Here is a 17,971-nt window from a genome sequence, read left to right as displayed (position 1 = left end):
CTTCAGTCTAAATGTTACCTGACTCAAGACTGGATCAACTGTGGTCTAAATGTTACCGGACTCAAGACTGGATTAACTGTAGTCTAAATGTCACCTGACTCAAGACTGGATCAACTGCAGTCTAAATGTTACCTGACTCAAGACTGAAACAACTGTAGGCTAAATGTTACCTGACTCAAGACTGAAACTGTAGGCTGAATGTTACTTGTCTCAAGACTGGATCAACTGTGGTCTAAATGTTACCTGACTCAAAACTGGATCAACTGTGGTCTAAATGTCACCTGACTCAAGACTGGATCAACTTCAGTCTAAATGCTACCTGACTCAAGACTGGATCAACTGTGGTCTAAATGCTACCTGACTCAAGACTGGATCAACTGTGGTCTAAATGTTACCTGACTCAAGACTGGATCAACTGTGGTCTAAATGTCACCTGACTCAAGACTGGATCAACTTCAGTCTAAATGTTACCTGACTCAAGACTGGATCAACTGTAGTCTAAATGTTACCTGACTCAAGACTGGATCAACTTCAGTCTAAATGTTACCTGACTCAAGACTGGATCAACTGTGGTCTAAATGTTACCGGACTCAAGACTGGATTAACTGTAGTCTAAATGTCACCTGACTCAAGACTGGATCAACTGCAGTCTAAATGTTACCTGACTCAAGACTGAAACTGTAGGCTGAATGTTACTTGTCTCAAGACTGGATCAACTGTGGTCTAAATGTTACCTGACTCAAAACTGGATCAACTGTGGTCTAAATGTTACCTGACTCAAGACTGGATCAACTGTAGTCTCATTTAGCTCCTGATAAGATTGGACAGCAGTCTGAAGAATTGCAAATCCTATATTTGGGCAAGAGTATTCCAATTATGTCAGTATATAAAGACAATTAGCAGAGTATCATAATTCAATGTATGTACTTTATGCTTAAATACCCACCACTTTTCGGTGCTTTAGTACCAAAAGGTGGGTCCACATATGGGGTAGTAAAAGTTGGAGGTGTTGTCACCTGTGTTGTGGTAGGCATTGGTTCCATTGAAGGTGTTGGAGCTGATGGGGGAAAATATTGACATGAAGCTATCTTTCATTAGCCTGAAATCCAGACCTGTTTTATGTTAATCATTCCACTCCCTGTACTCCGTCATATACAAAACATTACAAGGAGTGGAATGATAGCCCAAAGAGACTGGTACCCAGTCTAGTCACGACCAGCAATAAAAATACAAATAAAGTAGTTTTACATTTACATTTACGTCATTTAGCGACTTACAAATTGGTGCATTCAACTTAGGATAGCCAGTGGGACAACCACCCTTTTTATTTTTTTATTTTTATGGGGGAGGGGGGTAGAAGGATTACTGTCTTCACAGTAGTCATCACACTTCTCTACTTCCTACTATATTTGAAATATCACCCCCCCCCCAAGAAATTCCACATTCAATAATCTGATTTGTTCAATTGTATTGTTCTATTCTTTTCCACACATTCTTTTTATTTTTTTTACTTACTCATGCTCGCTACTCATAACTGGAAGACACACATTCATTCACTGATATCTGGGGTTGGTCATGTTTCAACAGTCATTGTTTTCTGGACTAAATCAGACATAATTGTATTTTTAAATCATGAACATTAAAAACATGTTAAATGGATAACTTACCAAAGGATTGCCCTGCAGACAAAGCAACACATCCAACACAAAATAATAGGAACAGCATGATGTTGTTTCAGAAGACAGAGCAAGAGCACCGACTGAGCTCTGATGTGGGAAGATTATGTTCAGTGAGTCCGTCTGACAATCTTTGTTCAGCATGAGGAAGTTGTCTCCTCTATTCATTGTGGTAGGGAGTTGCCTTTTGAATAATGCCCTGGTTTTCAAAGAATTCCTTTGAGGCACAAGTGATTTCAGAAAAAGGTCAGACGTCTCCTCTTGAACCCATTTTAATAGCTATTAGGAAGTTGTTCCATATGTCTCACAAGATTTTATGTCAAGACCTCAACCAGTATTTTTTAAAGGTCCAATGAAGCCGTTTTTATCTCAATATCAAATCGTTTCTGGGTAACAATTAAGCACCTTACTGTGGTTGCTTTCAATGAAAACAGTAAAAAAAGAAACAAAAATAGCTTCTTAACAAAGAGCAATTTCTCAAGCAAGACTTTTGTCACCAGGCAGGCCAAAACGCAATCCCACCAAAACAGGCTGAAATTTCAGGTGGTATTTTCAAACAGCTCTTATAATAAAAAGGGCATTAATATCCTTTTCATAATTTCATAGTACTATTCCAAACTCATAGTGTGGAAATATATATAAAACACAGGAAAATCACGTTTTTGTTTGCATTGGGCCTTTAAACAAATTAATTGTATTATCAACTAATTGATCATTCTGACAAGCAACCATATATTCTATTGGGATATATCCAGAAACACATTGCCAGGAGTAAAAAATTAATAAAAACATTACAGATTTTTTTAATGCACATTTACAATACAATTCTATAAAGGTTAGCTGACAAATGGAAAATATGTGCCTTTCAAAGAATAGGTCAATAATCTATTATTTAAGTGTATTTCTCATATCACTGCAAGTTGTTCCAGTTCATTCAAAAATAACATGCAAATCAATCAACTCACCAAACGGTTGTTCAGTACATTGAACAGTGACACACATTCTCTTTCCTAATGCCACTACAGTCTTATTAGCCATCTGGTGCTGTAAGTGAGGCTGCCCTACTGTGGGGTTTCTCTAGGGGCTCTGGCGCTTGCTGCGGCTGCTGCTGCTGCTGCTGCTGGTGGAGCTGGGTGGATGGGAGTCCCGTGGAGAGGTGATGAGAGGAAGGGACGTCACGGACAACCCCAGGCCCAGCTCCAGAGTCTTAACAGGGGGAGACTGCACTGACGACGCCCTTGGGCTGCTGCTTGCTGAAGACCCAGCTGACCTGCAGTGAAAAAATACAAAATACATTTAAGAAGCTATATTTTACAAGAACATATTGACATACAATGAGTGTACAAATCATGCTCTTTCCATGACATAGACTGACCAGGTGAATCCAGGTGAAAGCTATGATCCCTTATTGATGTCACCTGTTAAATCCACTTAAAATCATTAGACAGGATAAGGAAGGATTTTTAAGCCTTGAGACAATTGAGACATGGATTGTATACAGTGCCTTCGGAAAGTATTCAGACCCCTTGACTTTTTCCACATTTTGTTACATTACAGCCTTATTCTAAAATTGATTAAATTGTTTTTTCCCTCATCAATCTAAACACAATACCCCATAATGTTTTTAGAAATGTTTGCAAATGTATTTTAAAAAATGTTAGATCGGGTTCAAGTCCAGGCTCTGGCTGGGCCACTCAAGGATATTCAGAGATTTGTCCCGAAGCCACTCCTGCGTTGTCTTAGCTGTCTGCTTAGGGTCGTTGTCCTGTTGGAAGGTGAACCTTCTCCCCAGTCTGAGGACCTGAGCTCTCTGGAGCAGGTTTTCCTCAAGGATCTCTCTGTACTTTGCACCGTTCATCTTTCCCTCGATCCTGACTAGTCTCCCAGTCCCTGCCGCTGAAAAACATCCCCACAGCATGATGCTGCCACCACCATGCTTCACCGTAGGGATGGTGCCAGGTTTCATCCAGACGTGATGCTTGGCATTCAGGCCAAAGAGTTCAATCTTGGTTTCATCAGACCAGAAAATCTTGTTTCTCATGGTCAGAGTCCTTTAGGTGCCTTTTGGCAAACTCCAGGCGGGCTGTCATGTGCCTTTTATTGAGGAGTGGCTTCCATCTGGCCACTCTACCATAAAGGCCTGACTGGTGGAGTGCTGCAGAGATGGTTGTTGTTCTGGAAGGTTCTCCCATCTCCACAGAGGAACTCTGGAGCTCTGTCAGAGTGACCATCGGGTTCTTGGTCACCTCTCTGACTAAGGGTGCATTCGTAAATTCACTCTGGCCATCTACTCCGATTTCAGAGCACTCTCATCTGAGTGTGCCAGGGCACAGAATAACTGATGAATTTACGAACGCTCAACACCCGTTGAATATGACCGGTGTCAGTAAACGTCGGCAAAAAAGCATAATTAAATTGTTGCCAGCAGCACAGTTAGTCACCAACGCTCTGGATAACATGACAACAGCCTAACTCTGCAAGGGCGAGTAAAATTGACAGAGTGAAGTGTTCTCTCATTTGTGTCTGGAAATAGCTAGCAAGCTAGCCAACGTTAGCCAGTTAGCTTGGGTGCTTGACTGCCGTTGTGACGTCAAAACACTCGGATCAACCCTACTCCTCAGCCAGAGCGTCCAGTGTGTGCTCTGAACGCTCCGAAAACGGACAATCTGACAACATTTTGAATTTACTAACACCCAGAGCGCACTCTGGCACTCCGGATTGAATTTACGAACACACCCCAAGGCCTTTCTCCCCCGATTGCTCAGTTTGGCTGGGCGGCCAGCTCTAGGAAGAGTCTTGGTGGTTCCAAACTTCTTCTATTTAAAAATGATGGAGGCCACTGTGTTCTTGGGGACCTTCAATGCTGCAGAATTTTTTTGGTACCGTTCCCCAGATCTGTGCCTCGACACAATCCTGTCTCGGAGCTCTACGGACAATTCCTTCGACCTCATGGCTTGGTTTTTGCTCTAACATGCACTGTCAACTGTGGGACCTTATATAGACAGGTGTGTGCCTTTCCAAATCATGTCCAAACAATTGAATTTACCACAGGTGGACTCCAATCAAGTTGTAGAAACATCTCAAGGATGATCAATGGAAACAGAATGCACCTGAGCTCAATTTTGAGTCTCATTGCAAAGGGTCTGAATACTTATGTAAATAAGGTATCTGTTTTTTATTTTTAATACATTTGCAAACATTTCTAAAAACGTTACTTTCGCTTTGTCATTATGGGGTATTGTGTGTAGATTGAAGAGGAAAAAAATTCATTTAATCCAATTTAGAATAAGACTGTAACGTAACACAATGTGGAAAAAGGGAAGGGGTCTGAATACTTTCCGAATGCACTGTATGTGTGCCATTCAAAGGGTGAATGGGCAAGACAAAATATTTAAGTGCCTTTGAATGGGTTATGGTAGTAGGTGCCAGGCGCACCGGTTTGTGTCAAAAACTGCAATGCTGCTGGGTTTTTCACACTCAACAGTTTCCCATGTGTATCAAGAATGGTCCACCACCCAAAGGAAATCCAGCCAACTTGACACAACTGTGGGAAGCATTGGAGTCAACATGGGCCAGCATTCCTGTGGAACGCTTTCAACACCTTGTAGAGTCCATGCCCTGACGAATTGAGGCTGTTCTGAGTGCAAAAGGGGGTGTAACTCAATATTAGGAAGGTGTTCCTAATGTTTTGTACACTCTGTGTAAATTATCAGTAGATATTATTGGAAACTTTGAGATTCTGAAAATCTTTATCGTCACATACTGGACAATTCCGTTGTAGCAGTCTAAAAACAAGTCATACAAAAAACAGCTAAACAGGAAAAACCTTTGTGGTTGTAAAATGTGTCAGGGAGAAAACCCTGGGAGAAGACCCATGGGGCGGCACACAATTGGCCCAGCGTCGTCCAGGGTAGGGGAGGGAATGGCTGGCAGGGATGTAGCTCAGTTAGGAGAGTATGGCGTTTGCAACGCCAGGGTTGTGGGTTCGATTCCCACGGGGGGCCAGCATGAAAAATAAAATAAAATAATGTATGCACTCACTAACTGTAAGTCGCTCTGGATAAGAGCGTCTGCTAAATGACTAAAATGTAAAAAATGTAAAAGGAATGTAGCTTTGAGATAGACTCACAGTTAGGAACATCTTTCGTTTTTTTACCCATTGGCCCAAAATAATTGGCTCTAGCAGGTATTTGGCTACGGACTGTACCCCTGAGCTAGATTGACTGTGTAAAATAGTTGTGACGTACCTGAGAGAGACAGAGCTGCGAGCAGAGTTAGTCTTTGAGCTCTGTCGGCTGGCAGGGGTGGAGGCAGGAGACGGCAGGGGCAAGTTGGCCTGAGACACATAAACACAAATTAAATTGGACCTTATTAGTCCTGAGTAAAAGGCCATCCAAAATTAGACTTAATGGGATGGGTCAACTTCTTGATTGCTTTTAGAGTAAGTTGCCAGAAATTGATTAGTTTAGTTTTATTAGATTGGTTTGAAACCTAGCTGTCCTTAAAACCTTACATTTAGCATTTCCTTGAATCAACTAACAGCAGGGCAATTTGCTGTCAAGATTTCAGAATGGAGTCATTGCCTTGCCCAACTCTACAAGGCTGAAAAGGTATAATTTGCACACACCTACACTTTTAGAAAAAAAAGGTTATTCGTTTCTCCCCATAGGATAATATTTTAGTGGTGAAAGGTTTCACGTAGAACCTCGTATTAGTGAAAAGATTCCACTTGAAACCAAAAATAGTTATTTTCAGAGGGTTCTTCTACGGTGACAATTTAAGAACCCTTTTTGGTTCTAGGTGGCACCTTTTTTTCCCAGAAGAGTGTATAGTATTATCAGGTGCATGGAGAAAAACGTCATACTTTTTCTAGTAAAAAGAAAAGAAGGCTACCTGGACAAAGTACATGTGTAGAGCTGATCTGAGGTCAGGCTGCTCCTCCATGGCAACAAGCAGCATCTTGTTGATATTCTTATTGAAGTCCTTCAGCTCCCTCAGCTCAATGTCCCTCTCCTCAAATGTCTCCTCCTTGGCCTTCTTGGCTGACCGGATCTCTTTGGTCAGTTTGGAGCACTGTCATGGAGGATAGCAGGGGATGAAGACAGAGCAGTGATTAATATGGACAGGATTTGTTTCCTGACCCTATGACCGACCAATGTTTATGACTGCCTATGACAGACGTTATGTCTTGTGTAGCTGTTATAAAGGCTTTATGAATGCATACATAAGGCGGGCTACAGTAAAGTGTATTTCGTATTTAATGTTTTATTTTGTCATTGAAGAATGGTTGCTATGGTGTGAATTGTTCTGTGACGGTTGTTGGGTGGTGGTATCAAACCTGCTTAGTGACCCTATCGAGTTTCTCCTGCTGGGATACCAGTTCTCTGTTCATAGACATGATACGTGACTGGGTCTCTTCAGTCCTCTCGTTCTGAACGGCCTCCTCTTGAAGCAGGCTGTCAAGTGTATTGTTCATGCCCTACCGATGGAATCATCACACACACACACAGATTTGCAAACACACACACACACATAGTTATGATTGCACTGTCTGGTAGTTAAGAGGGAGTTGTCAGACAAGTCTATTTTGGACCTGTTGTTCTTGGACACAAGGGAATGTATAGAATACAAGCAGCCAATGTAAGGCATGTGATGAAGAGATCATGATAGGGCTTAGAACATATCTAACACACTGCACATGGGAAAGGCAGAGACAGAGAGAGAGAGAGAGAGAGAGAGAGAGAGAGAGAGAGAGAGAGAGAGAGAGAGAGAGAGAGAGAGAGAGAGAGAGAGAGAGAGAGAGAGAGAGAGAGAGAGAGAGAGACAGAGAGAGAGAGAGACAGAGAGAGAGAGAGAGAGAGAGAGAGAGAGAGAGAGAGAGACAGAGAGAGAGACAGAGAGAGAGGGACAGAGAGAGAGACAGAGAGAGAGAGAGAGGTAAAGTAACAACATGGAAATTAAGTACACAAAAGATGATTCTACTCCAGTTTCATAAACGTGTGAGAAGATGATGGGGTGGTGGAAAACCCACGCTCACTTCAAGGCTAGGACCAGGAGTATTCTTGATCAGGTTTACGTAGTCCAGTAAAACTGGTTTGGTGGAGAAGTACCTGAATGTCCTCCTGCAGTTCTCGGATCTGCCTCCTCTTGTACTTGTACTTCTCCTCAGCGGCTCTCTTCTGCTCATCCAGCTTCAGCTTCTCCTGATACTCCTCACCTTCAGAGTTTTGGGTTCATTATTTACATTAAAGTTGGCTTCTTAGTTCAAATGAAGTCAAATTCACTTTAAAAAGTGCATTTCACAAGGGTTGTACCAACACACTTTACAACATGAAGCAAGAAATAAAAACAAAGAGTATAAAAGGATCTAAACAGAACAACACCACAAAACAACCAATACGTTATAAAATTGTATAAAAGTCAAGACGGTGATGAATCTAACATATCCTCTCTTATCTGCTTCTGTTGTGTTTTCCCTTCATATATGTAGAACACTGATAACATTGATGTGTGTGTTACCATTGTGATGGCATAGAATCAATATTTATTGCTGGCATATTTGTGTGTCATCTTGTTTGGGGGCATAGAGGCCTAGGCTTTGTCGGAATCAGTTTCTCTCACTAGGAACCTTTGCTCATACTGTACGTACTGGACTCAGTCACTTTGTTGAAGGATTTGCGATAGGTTGTGTTGCGGCTGTTGATGACGTGGAGCGTGTTCTCCAGTGCTCGGATCTCCTTCTCCATCTTGCGGATCTTGCCGTCCAAATCGTCTCCCTCGCGTTGGAGCTCCTCTTTCTCTTGGGCAGCCTTATGAAAAGCACATCACCCATGGTAGAACGTCAAATGTCAGAAAGTTTTTTGTAAACAAAGTTCCATGTTATCAAAACAATTAACACAACTGTCAAAACTATCCATTTTTTCACAATAAGCCAAATCAATTGGTAACTGAAGCAATAGTTGGCTGGTGAATTTTTTTGGGGTGTCTGAAGGAATTCTCACCTTGATCACGTAATAAGCCTGTGATTTTTCCTCTTCTCCCTCGGGAGCAGCCATTGAGACAGTCATAATCTCATAGCGTTTCCTCATCTTGTCGACCTTGGACAATCTCTCGTGCACCTCTGCACTGAAATGAACCAATCAATGTACGCATAGAATAATTCGAGAGTACTTTTCTCGACCATTGATGGCCTGAAATCCTACCCCCGTAAACCTATGTGAACTTTCCTCCACATCTAAATGTGATGAGTTTGTGGCATATTTCAGAGATAAGATAACAAACATTGAGCTGGGTATCAGTCAAGCAAGACCTGATGAGAAGTATGATGATATGTGCCCTAGTCTACCACGCAAAGGCACTATGGATTTATTTTCCACCATAGCACCTCCTCCTCCATGCTTTACGGTGAGAACTACACATGCGGAGATCATCCGTTCACCCACACCGCGTCTCACAAAGACACGACGCTTGTAACCAAAAATCTCCAATTTGGACTCCAGACCAAAGGACAAATTTCCACCGGTCTAATATCCATTGCTCGTGTTTCTTGGCCCAAGCAGGTCTCTTCTTCTTATTGGTGTCCTTTAGTAGTGGTTTCTTTGCAGCAATTCGACCATGAAGGCCTGATTCACACAGTCCCCTCTGAACAGTTGATATTGAGATGTGTCTGTGACTTGAAATCTTTGAAGCATTTATTTGGGCTGCAATTTCTGCGGCTGGTAACTCTAATGAACTTATCCTCTGCAGCAGGTAACTCTGGGTCTTCCATTCCTGTGGCGGTCCTCATGAGAGCCAGTTTCATCATAGCGCTTGATGGTTTTTGCGACTGCACTTGAAGAAACTTTCAAAGTTCTTGAAATGTTCCATATTGACTGACCTTCATGTCTTAAAGTAATGATGGACTGTCGTTTCTCTTTGCTTATTTGAGCTGTTCTTGCCATAATATGGTCTTGGTCTTTTACCAAATAGGGCTATCTTCTGTATCCCCCCTACGTTGTCACAACACAACTGATTGGCTCAAAATAATTAAGAAGGAAAGAAATTCCACAAATTTTAAGAAGGCACACCTGTTAATTGAAATGCATTCCAGGTGACTACCTCATGAAGCTGGTTGTAGAAAATAGTAAAAATAAAGAAAAACCCTTGAATGAGTAGGTGTGTCCAAACTTTTGATTGGTACTGTATATATATGTTACCCGTTGGCAGCATTATCAGAAAGCACAGCATTGATTTTCACTGCTATGCAGACGATACACAACCATGTCTGTGTCACCAGAGGATTTTAGCTCTATGGATAAATGATTAGACTGTATTAGTGATTTAAATACTTGGATGGCTCACAACGTCCTCCAGCTAAATCAAGACAAGACTGAGGTACTTATTGTTAGAGCCAAAGCACAGAGAGAGAATCTGGCCGCACATTTTAATTCACGGGCAATAAAGATAAAACACCAGGCACAAAAACGTGTTATTTTACATTCTGAACAACATTTTGAATCACACATTAGGAATGTGACCAAAATAGCTTTTACCACCTGAGGAACATTGCCAAGGTGCGGCAGTTTCTCTCTCAAGCTGATACAGAGAGACTCATCCTTGCTTTTATTACAAGCAGGCTTGACTACTGTAATGCTCTCCTGTCTGATCTACCCAAGAAAGCCATTGGTCAACTGCAAAACATACAGAATGCTGCAGCACGGGTACTGTCCAAGACCAGACGGAGAGCACACATTACACCGGTTTTAAGGTCTCTGCACTGGCTGCCTGTGAGTTTTAGAATTAATTTTAAGATTCTTCTATTGGGTTTTAAATCAATCCACGATTGTGCACCCCAATACATGTCAGACATGCTTTTAAGTTATGTACCAAGTAGGTCCCTCAGGTCCTCTGGCACTGGCCTTTTAACTATCCCAAAGCCTAGGACCAAGAGGTATGGAGAGGCAGCCTTTAGTTATTATACCAGCCTCTGGAATAGCCTGCCAGAGAACCTGAGGGGGGCCGAAACTGTGGACATATTTAAAAGAGACCTTAAAAACACACCTTTTTAGCTTTACTTGTCCATAGTGTGCTTTTTAGTCATTCCGTTTTTATTGTTATTCTTGTGTGGTAAATATATTTTTCAATGTTTTTATTAGTTGTTTTTTTCCTGTGAAGCACATTGCGTTGCATTCCATATCTGAAATGTACTGTATAACTAAAGCTTGATTTGATTTGACATAAAGAGTATACACAATGAATCAAAACACCAAGTGGCTAGCTATCCTATGTTCAATTCATTTGAAAGCTTTCTTTTCAAGTGCTGCATTACCACTTTCTATGAGCCATGGGAAAAACAAACACAACCCCCTCATATGGCACTGGATCATCAAGCCCTGTATTCAAAGAGCGTCTCAGAGTAGGAGTGCAGATCTGGAATCAGTTCCCCCCCGTCCATACAATCTTATTCATTATGATCTAAAAGGAAAAACGGATCTTATATCAACACTCCTACTCTGAGACTATGTGAATACGGGCCCAGGTATGTTAGCACTGGGACGGGAAAAAAGCCTGCACAGGTTCAGGGTTTAAAGGGATAATTAGGGATTTTGACAATGAGGCCCTTTATCTACTTCCCCAGAGTCAGATGAACTCGTAGATACCATTTTTATGTCTTTGTGTGCAGTTTGAAGGGAGTTGCTAACAAGCGCTTCCAGTCATTGCGCTAACGCTAGTTAGCATTGGCTCGCGAAACTACCTCTAACTTATCCAGAGCGACTTACAGTTAGTGAGTGCATACATTTTCATACTGGCCCCCCGTGGGAAACGAACCCACAACCCTGGCGTTGCAAGCGCCATGCTCTACCAACTGAGCTACAGGGGACTAACTGGACACAGAGACATAAAATTGGTAACCACGAGTTCATCTGACTCTGGGGAAGTAGATAAATGGCCTCTGTCAAAGCCCCTAAGTATCCCTCTAAGAACACTTCACTATACTGTCTGGGTAATGGGGTATATTTTGAGAGCCAGTCTTAGACATACCTGAGTCCTTGGCGCTCCTGGTCAGTGATCTTGACCTGCTTGTTGAGCATCTCCCGGTGCGCCTTAATCTCCTCCTCCCGCTCCCTCATGGCCGCCTGCAGCTGCAGCCGCCGCTTCTCCAGCGAGAGCACGCTGTCCGCCTTGTTGTACAGCAGGTCACGCAGACGCTTGATCTCCAGCTTCAGGATGTTGTCCTCCACCATGGTGTCCTGAAGGTCAAAGGTCAGAGGCAATGTGTGTCAATGAGTGGCTGTGTAAGAGTACGAGTTTCTCATTTTCAAATACAATAAAGACATTCATCGTTTTATTTAATCATATCGATAAAGACAAGGTTGGCTGAGTAAAACTGCAGTGACTGTGCATGCGTGCCTGTCTGTGTTCTCACCTGCTTCTTGAGCCTGAGCTTCTTCAGTTCCTTGTCTGAGATGTGGTTGAACAGGTGCAGCTCCTCGATCTTGGTGGTCAGGTCTCTCTTCTCAGCTCCTGTCTTCTCTGCCTCTTTCCTCACACAGCGAATATCATCCTGTCAGATGACAGAAACAGTCAAATCACAGAATGTATATCTAAAAATGTTTTTTAAAAAGCATGTCTCAAAATAACAATTTAGGATTATTTAGTTAAAATGTAATTATATGGTAACTGTAAACAGAGACTCATTTGAAAACATAGAAAATCAGAGAAAAACACCAACGATTTTCAATGATAAGATAGGGTTGCAAGAAATAGTCTTCCTACTTTGCTGAGGTGACAAAAACAACAGAAATACCAGAATCATCAGGAAAAATAATATCTAGAACATTCTACAGTACGAGAGTACGGTCTGTCCACCTGGAGCTTCTTCAGTTGGGTGGTGAGCATGGTGGCCGTCCTCTTCTTCTCCTCCAGCCTCTGTGCCAGCTCCTGGGCCTTCTTCTCCAGGACCTGCTTCTCCTCCGTGTTCACCTCGCCACGCAGACGCAACATCTTCCTCTCCAGCAGCTGGATCTGGAAGTCCTGGAGTAGCAAAGTTTGAGGTTAGTGAGGTACCAACTACACCATACATACACTATAAGACTAGCTGTATACCCCAATGGTAGAGGGAGATGTGATGACATTAGGGTGAACGCTAGCTATAATGGTCATGGTGGTGGAAATAGATAATGATCAAATGACAGTGGTAGTGGTCTAGCCCTATCTGTTGAATGACCATACTGTTATTACTATTCAAATAAAATAAAATAAAATACAATTGTATTTGTCACACGCGCCGAATACAACAGGTGTAGACCTTACCGTGAAATGCTTACTTACAAGCCCTTAACCAACAATGCAGTTTTAAGAAAAATAAGAGTTAAGAAAAAAAGATTTACTAAATAAAATAAAAGAGCAACAATAAAATAACAATAACGAGGCTATATACAGAGGGTACAGGTTAGTCGAGGTAATTGAGTTAATATGTACATGTAGGTAGGGGTAAAGTGACTATGCATAGATAATGGATAATAAACAATGTGGATATTCCATATTGTTAGTGATAGGAAAATAACAACAAGAGAAAGACTATTGTTTCTGCTGTCTAGCCTGGTTGTAGATGATCTCCTGCTGCTTGAGGGAGTTCTGGTCCAGTTTACTGAGGCGGCCGTCCAGGTTGGAGAGGGACACCCGGCTCCCAGAGAGCACAGCCATGGAGTCCTTCTCCTTCACCCTCAGGGCCTGTAGCTCCTGGGTCTCACGGAACAGCACCTCGCGGTGGCGGTGCAGCTGAGCGTCGATGTCCTGCAACCCAACACAGACGCAGAATGAGACAGTTCACCAGAACATGGTCATGAGTACATTAACCAACACAATGTGTCACTGAAGTCAACACATGGTTCAAAGGCTCCACAGAATGACATCCGAGAGCAGTACACAGTCGCATCAGAGACTGTTCCCCAGATGGCAAAAATGACGAAACAGAACACAATGCTACACTACATTCCTCATGGGAGTGAATAGAATGACATCAGAGCATCACAAAATCAAAGAAACAACTAAATGTGAGAATACAGTCAGTCAGAATGGGATTTTATGTATCAGTTTGATCGATACAATGTTCATATACTTCGATCTAGCAATATCCAGTTCGTATTGTGACCATGTGAATTGCTAGGTAAAGTGCACAAGTTAGCTCAATGCAACTGCAGCCAGCCATCCCAGTCCCATGCAGACACGCTTTCCGATAAACATACTGGTAATATGACAAAAACATTATTTTCTCATGCGGAATGACACTCACTTTAATAGTTTGCTCCTCTTCCTTCAGTACTTGCTCCATCTGAGTGGCCCTCTCCTCCACGCTGAGGGTCGTCTCCGTCACTGTCTTCAGCTTCTCCTCCAGGGCTGTGTTATGAAGCTTGGCCCCCTTTACCCTGGACCAGGTTCACACACACACACAGATCAGAACTAATGAGAGGGTGGGTATTTCATAGAATTACATATAGAATCCCTGTGAGGGAATTCATTTAAACGTAAAGGGTCGGTTCCCCCCAAAACGATGCCATCAATTATTCCTATTTGATTGGCACTGAGGCCTCCAGATCTCTATGTCTCACTTGTTGTTTTTGTCCTGGATGTCCTTTTTCATGTTGGCTAGCTGGGACCTCATGGACTGGACATCAGTAGCTGCTCTGTCCACTGTCCCTTTCAGACTCTCCAACTAGAAAGAGATACGTGATAATAACAGATAAGACAAACCATCATTCCCATAGAACGAAGTCATACAGAAAAAAAAACCTGTCTGCAGAAAGCATTGACTAAAATGATTGGGTTACACTTTTTAATCACTTTCTTGAATAAGCCATTATAAATGTAATTACATGCTTATGAATTGCAACGTTATAATGCATATAAATGTTTGCAAATTATGAAATACTTATTTGTTAATGTTTTGTCCTGAGAAGAAGGCTATGGACAGACAGACAGACACACACACACACAGCAGACAGACAGACACACAGCAGACACACAGCAGACAGACAGACACACACAGCATACAGACAAACAGCAGACAGACACACAACAGACAGACAGACACACAACAGACAGACAGACAGACAGACAGACAGACTCACCTGGTCCTGTAGTCTGGTGCGGTTACTCTCCTGCTCCTGGAACTCCTGTCTCAGCTTGGCCGCCTGCCGGTCGGCCATGGCTGTCTTCTTCTCGTACTCCTTGTTGTTCTCCGTCTCGCTCTCCAGGAAGGTCTTCTTCTCCTTGATCACTCCATTCCTCTCTCTGATGTCCTGGTTGACTTGGGTGAGGAGCTGGAAATACATGGCAAAATCCATTGTTTACATTATCAGTCCATTGTTTTAGAAACTTCACAGTTGCTTGCCATCAGTCACTTTCATGGAGCCTTTTTTATATGATTCTGATAAACTAATCTTAAGTAGGTGTCGCAATATGAAAAGGGGTGTTGAAACAGTGTTGTTTCAACTATAAAATAACTACAACTATAAAATACATGTTATAGTTTCTGGACCAAGTGTGTGAATAGTAAACTAGAGTATTTACAATAGTTTTGAACTGGTATAATATTCCTAGCCTGGTTGAACCTGACTGAACGATAGTGAAGCAATAGTGAGTGTAGCATTCAATCTGGTTTAACCAGGCTATGATATCCCATCATCATCTCAAATATTGTATGACTGACTGACTGACTGTAATGACTGCAGGCTACCATCTATTGGTTACCATTGAACACTGCTGCATCTCTGTGTCTCTCTTCTTCATCTGCTCGATGGTGTTCTCCCACTGGTGGATCAGCTCCTGTCTCTCTAGGTGGGCCTGGCGGAAGTTCTCTGCCGTCTTATCCAGACCAATCTGTTGGCAGAGCACAACTACAATACATGAGACACACTCTGATGGATATCAACAAGGAAGAATAAATGCTTTCTGTTTGATGTGTGATGTGTAAATCTCAAGGGAAATGTAACTGTCAACAATGGACACAAAGTAGCTTAAATGTCAACAAAATATTCTCAGTTGTGGGTGATTGAACATTGACTGATATTCCTGTGTTTGTAAGATAGCTGGTGTTTTGACCTGTGCTGAAACGGTCTCAGTCAGTTCGTTGTCCAGTGCCTTGTGCTTTTGGTTGGCCTTAAGTGTCATCTTCTCTATCAACAAGGTGAGCTCCTGTAAAACAAAGAAAGTTAACAGTAGTTTAGAAAATGGATTGTACTGTTCATTAAGTATATCCCATTGTCAGCATACTGTTCATTCTTGAGGATCCTGAAAGGACTGTACTTGCTTGCCACTGTAACAGAGATCCAAGACCACACAGGTTACCCGGGTTTTTGTACCCCCAGCTGTCGGTCACTCACACCACCAATGACGTACCCGTATCCTGCTCTCGTCCTGCTGGGCATACTTGATGATGGCCATGGTGTCCTCGTCCTTGTGTGCCGACTCCTCAAGCCAGGCGTCCAGGGTCTGCTGGTCCCAATTCAGCTGGCTCTTCAGCTCCTCCAGCTTCTGGGTGGCTTTGAAGATGTTGTTCTGAGGAAACAGATTGCTAGACATTTATCTAACACAGTGGAACATACACTGAATACGTTGTATGTTCAGGTGAATACTAGCAGTTGGAAATATAACTAACTACAGTAGGCTACAACCCAGAGAATTCTCAGTCACACACACACACACACACACAGAGAGAGAGAGAGAGAGAGAGAGAGAGACAGAGAGAGAGAGAGACAGAGAGAGAGAGAGAGAGAGACAGAGAGAGAGAGAGAGAGAGAGACCCATGTTGTTTTGAGGAAAGACCTCTGATTTAGTGATTTAGAACTGAAAGACTATGATGTTGATGGCACGTAGAATAACCTCCTGTGCATTCTTCTTCTCCCTCAGAGCTCCAAGCTCGTTGTCCAGCTGTGCAATCTCCTGACGCAGGCGGCCCACCTCTCTCTCTGCCAGGGCCTTGAAATGCATCTCCGACTCAGTCTCTTTCTCCCTGGCTTTGCACAGAGCCTGACACAGTGCAAATCAAAATAAACTAGTTAGAGGACAGCATTTCAAAGTTGTTGCAAAACGATTACTGTCATACCTGTGTTTGCATGGCATTATTCATTAATCCTTGCATAAACATAATTACTTAGCAATATAACTACTACTTATAAAGTAAGGTGTGTAGATCTATGCATGAGCGAAATAGTTTTCAGTCAGAACCTCAGTCGTCGTCTCTTTTCATGGAATTCCAAAATAGGCAAGTAGCTTTACCTGAGTTTGAGATAACTCCTGCCTAACATTTTGCAGGTGTTCAGCCATGGCTTGTATTCTATCCTTGTATCCACCAAGTTTGTTCTCCAGTTGTAACTTCTCATTTTGTTTCCTTTGAAGCTGTGGAGAGGCAGGAAGAGCAAATGACAGTCATATTTCACCTTGGACTGATGTTCATGCCAGCTGTTTCGTTTTAGCTAGCGTTAGTTAGCTAGCTACCTACTGTCAGCTATGTGAGGCATAAACATTTCAATTTATATAAAATACAGACGAAACAAATAAAATGTCAGATATTCTGGTACAGATAAGCTAATAAACTGTTAGCTAACGTTAGACACTTACCTCATCTTCCAAACCCTTATTTTCTGCATTGGCAACTGGGATGGCAAAGCCCTCATCCCAGCCTACCTCGGATAAAAGTATGTTCGACATTTGTTCTGTAAGACTAAATTCCAAGTTTAAGAACTGAATATCAAACCAACACAATATGCCAAATAATTATTTACAATAAGTAAGAAATTGCTACTTTGTTCTATTTTTACAACTTGTTAGGGACATGACATGCTACAAAACCGCCGTATGTTTTCAATGCTGGCCCCTAGCAACCGTGACAGGTGGCTAGTAACCACATCTTCCGGTTGTCACAAGAGGGCAACACTACCACCACTTGGCAATGTATGCAACCGGAGTCAGCGGTCTCAGTTTATCCACTAAAAACTTTGTGAATCACACCAAAAGTTTATCATTTAACTCCTATTTTACAATAAACCATCCTGCCTATTTTCTATCCAACTAACATACTTAACCACATTAAAGAATAGTTAATTCACACTCAGGCCAGTGGAGTGTACATAGGCCATCACTATTTGAGAAACATCTGTAGTAAAATTAACAATTGGAAGAATAGTACATCCTTTTATCATATGACATACAAGTTCATAAGCAGGTTTCAGGTATCAGCTTTGGCAGAGAGAAATATGACAGACAAGAGTGCATCAGCATTATAAACACACAAAGATCCTGACAAAGCGCCTTGG

At 42.2% G+C, this 17,971-nt stretch overlaps 1 protein-coding gene across 1 annotated transcript; it reads right to left on the bottom strand.

Annotated features, from left to right (window-relative positions):
- Window positions 1-2,173: 2,173 nt before the first annotated feature.
- Window positions 2,174-17,896, bottom strand: ccdc39 (coiled-coil domain containing 39). Its single transcript, XM_041895689.2, has 20 exons — window positions 17,277-17,896; window positions 16,935-17,054; window positions 16,539-16,685; window positions 16,056-16,214; window positions 15,759-15,851; window positions 15,408-15,536; window positions 14,786-14,977; window positions 14,267-14,370; window positions 13,951-14,083; window positions 13,257-13,451; window positions 12,525-12,689; window positions 12,082-12,219; window positions 11,697-11,905; window positions 8,678-8,801; window positions 8,326-8,485; window positions 7,787-7,893; window positions 7,015-7,155; window positions 6,570-6,749; window positions 5,924-6,012; window positions 2,174-2,946 (listed from the first exon to the last, which is right to left on the bottom strand). The coding sequence occupies exons 1-20, from the start codon at window positions 17,364-17,366 to the stop codon at window positions 2,754-2,756; spliced, it is 2,868 nt and encodes a 955-aa protein (XP_041751623.2). The 5' UTR covers window positions 17,367-17,896; the 3' UTR covers window positions 2,174-2,753.
- Between the last annotated feature and the right edge of the window lie 75 nt (window positions 17,897-17,971).

The sequence above is a fragment of the Coregonus clupeaformis genome, chromosome 14 (assembly GCF_020615455.1).
Source record: "Coregonus clupeaformis isolate EN_2021a chromosome 14, ASM2061545v1, whole genome shotgun sequence".
Classification (NCBI taxonomy): Eukaryota; Metazoa; Chordata; class Actinopteri; order Salmoniformes; family Salmonidae; genus Coregonus; species Coregonus clupeaformis.
Note: the sequence above shows the minus strand (reverse complement) of the source record. Positions and strands in the feature narration are given on the sequence as shown.

Coding starts and splice junctions, on each gene's coding strand:
- ccdc39 (XM_041895689.2), bottom strand. CDS start 17,366: ATGTCGAACATACTTTTATCCGAGGTAGGCTGGGATGAGGGCTTTGCC. Junction 11,906..12,081: donor AGCTCAGGCTCAAGAAGCAG/GTGAGAACACAG, acceptor TTTGACCTTCAG/GACACCATGGTGGAGGACAA. Junction 8,802..11,696: donor CAGGAGCGCCAAGGACTCAG/GTATGTCTAAGA, acceptor GGTTCATTTCAG/TGCAGAGGTGCACGAGAGAT.